General features: G+C 40.7%; 1 protein-coding gene across 1 annotated transcript in view; it reads right to left on the bottom strand.

Annotated features, from left to right (window-relative positions):
* The window catches only part of LOC107695542 (AT-rich interactive domain-containing protein 5B-like), a 131433-nt gene extending 130696 nt beyond the window's left edge, over positions 1 to 737 (bottom strand). Inside the window, exons 1-2 of the mRNA XM_016495515.1 lie at positions 713 to 737; positions 225 to 479 (exon numbers count right to left, since the gene is read on the bottom strand). Of these exons, the coding sequence (XP_016351001.1) occupies positions 225 to 479; positions 713 to 733 (276 nt within the window). The 5' untranslated portion in view covers positions 734 to 737. The remainder of the gene's footprint in view (positions 1 to 224; positions 480 to 712) is intronic.
* Between the last annotated feature and the right edge of the window lie 1385 nt (positions 738 to 2122).

Genomic DNA, 2122 nt, shown 5'->3' with positions numbered 1-2122 from the left:
AAAAACACCCCATTTGCTGGTTTTGTCCCTATTTTACCCAGCACTGGGTTGTATTAAACCCAGCATTTTTTAGAGTGTATAATTAAACGCGATGCATTAGATGTCTTGTGATCAGATAGCGGAATTAATAGATGCGATGCAAAGCGACGCACGGCTCATATATCATCCACACCACAATAAACACATCGCGGAGGGACATGGGAAGCAGGAAAACGAGAAATTACCTCTCCGTGAGTGACATTTCTGCCCTGGGGGGTATCTTCTGGGAGGAAATAAAGTTTGGAGCTGGATAGAAGTTGCTTGGCTGTCCTTTCCTCCCATACGAGTTGTAGCTCTGCTATGCAGATGGGGTCCCCTGCTTTACATCTGACCAAGAAAAAATCACCCAGGGACAAAATTCTCGCTTTGCCTTCAAGGTGAAATCTAAACGCCTTGTAGAAAATGTAAGGTCCGTGCAAACCACAAGGTGAGCCTACCCACTGCGGAAACACAAATAGACATGCCATATTTATATTCGGCAGCGCAATTTTATATAACATAGGAGCAGACGCGACCAACGCATTCCAGCTGATCACATGATAAATCACATTAGATAGAAATATGAATAATAAAATATTAACTTTTGCGGTAAAGTTTCTTCCATTGATTTCTTATCATAACATATGACTAGATGCGCGCGCGCAATAAATTCATTAGGAGTGGATGCTATTACCAAGAGTGAGTTGGGCTCCATCTCGTCGCTCTGAATTGATTAAACTCAAACATTCTCTCCAAACTTGTTGGCTTGAACGGCTCACCACAGGTCCTGGAAGAGCACAATATCAACGCGCTCATCAACGCGACGACCTTCAATATGAAACCGACACGGTGCGAAATGAACTCACTTAAAATGTCCGCAATTGATGTCTAATATTTATTCAACCCATAGTATTTCATTCACGCTCATTTTGCTACATTTTAGACCACCGCGTGTTCATACTAAATTCGTGAATGCGAATCGAGTCTCGTTCGTGTGCGGTCTCTCAGCCCCTAGAAGTCGTTTTACAAAATCCCACCACCTCTTTCGACAAAACCTGGCAGTGATAATATAAAAGCTGTAAAGTGTAAACACGGATTATAGATTAAACGATTTTTTTAGACGTAAAACAAACGGCTGTGTTTGATAATATACGCGATTATTGTTGCATGTGTCGGTCAGGACCCGTGTAAAGGAGGTTTGTATGAGTGTACCGGAACATTTCCTGCAGAGATTCTTCCTTTTATTTCTCGAATGCATTTACTGTATAATCATTTGATATATAATCATTATACTAATGCAGCCACATTAACGCGCGTGAAGGAGGCTGGAGATGGGATCGGGATTGTTACAATCCAGAAGCGCCTTTTATGATCGCAAACGCTGTTGAAATGTATCAAGCGCGTGGAAACGCGACTAATGGAAACATTGTAATATCGCCCTTATTGGAATTGTTGCCATTATGGCCGCTGTGATTTGAACACGGTCCATGCTAGTGCTAAAAACAAACAAAACAATAAGACGCCCCTGTCGTGTGCTTTAGGCGAATTAATGTCATGGTAAGAAACGCGTTTGTTTGCTGAGAGAAATCAAACGTCTTACAAAGCGAGCAGACTCTTGATGAAGCGCTTAGTCCATGCTAATATTGCTTTTTTTATATCAAAAATTAAAGTCGCGGGGCTGATTTTAAGGAACAATTTGATATTGCTATCGAGCTTCCACACAGTGAATAACGAATATAAACTAGATCTGTCACACAAATAACCTGATAAATATTTATAAACCTTCTGCTTGCTGCATATTTTACACACACATATCGATGCCAGTGAGGTTTTGCTTGTATAGTTATTTGCCGTATTTCGCAGTGTATGGCTGTGCCCTTAAAGTTGTAGCATATGGCCTAAATTACAGGATGTAACATTTACGTCAGCTATTTTTATGTCTTATGCAAGATTTTATCTCCAGTCACGAGGGGCAGCTGGTGATTATGGATGTGATGCTTCATATAACAGCTTAACCCAAATGAACTGAGCAGACTTGAATGTGATTTGGTACATTTGAATCATAAGACATTATTTTGTTTTGGGGGCGGGGGTTATTATTTAG

This window comes from Sinocyclocheilus anshuiensis, unplaced genomic scaffold (assembly GCF_001515605.1).
Source record: "Sinocyclocheilus anshuiensis isolate Anshui unplaced genomic scaffold, SAMN03320099.WGS_v1.1 scaffold466, whole genome shotgun sequence".
Lineage (NCBI taxonomy): Eukaryota > Metazoa > Chordata > Actinopteri > Cypriniformes > Cyprinidae > Sinocyclocheilus > Sinocyclocheilus anshuiensis.
This window is presented reverse-complemented; position numbering and strand designations above follow the sequence as displayed.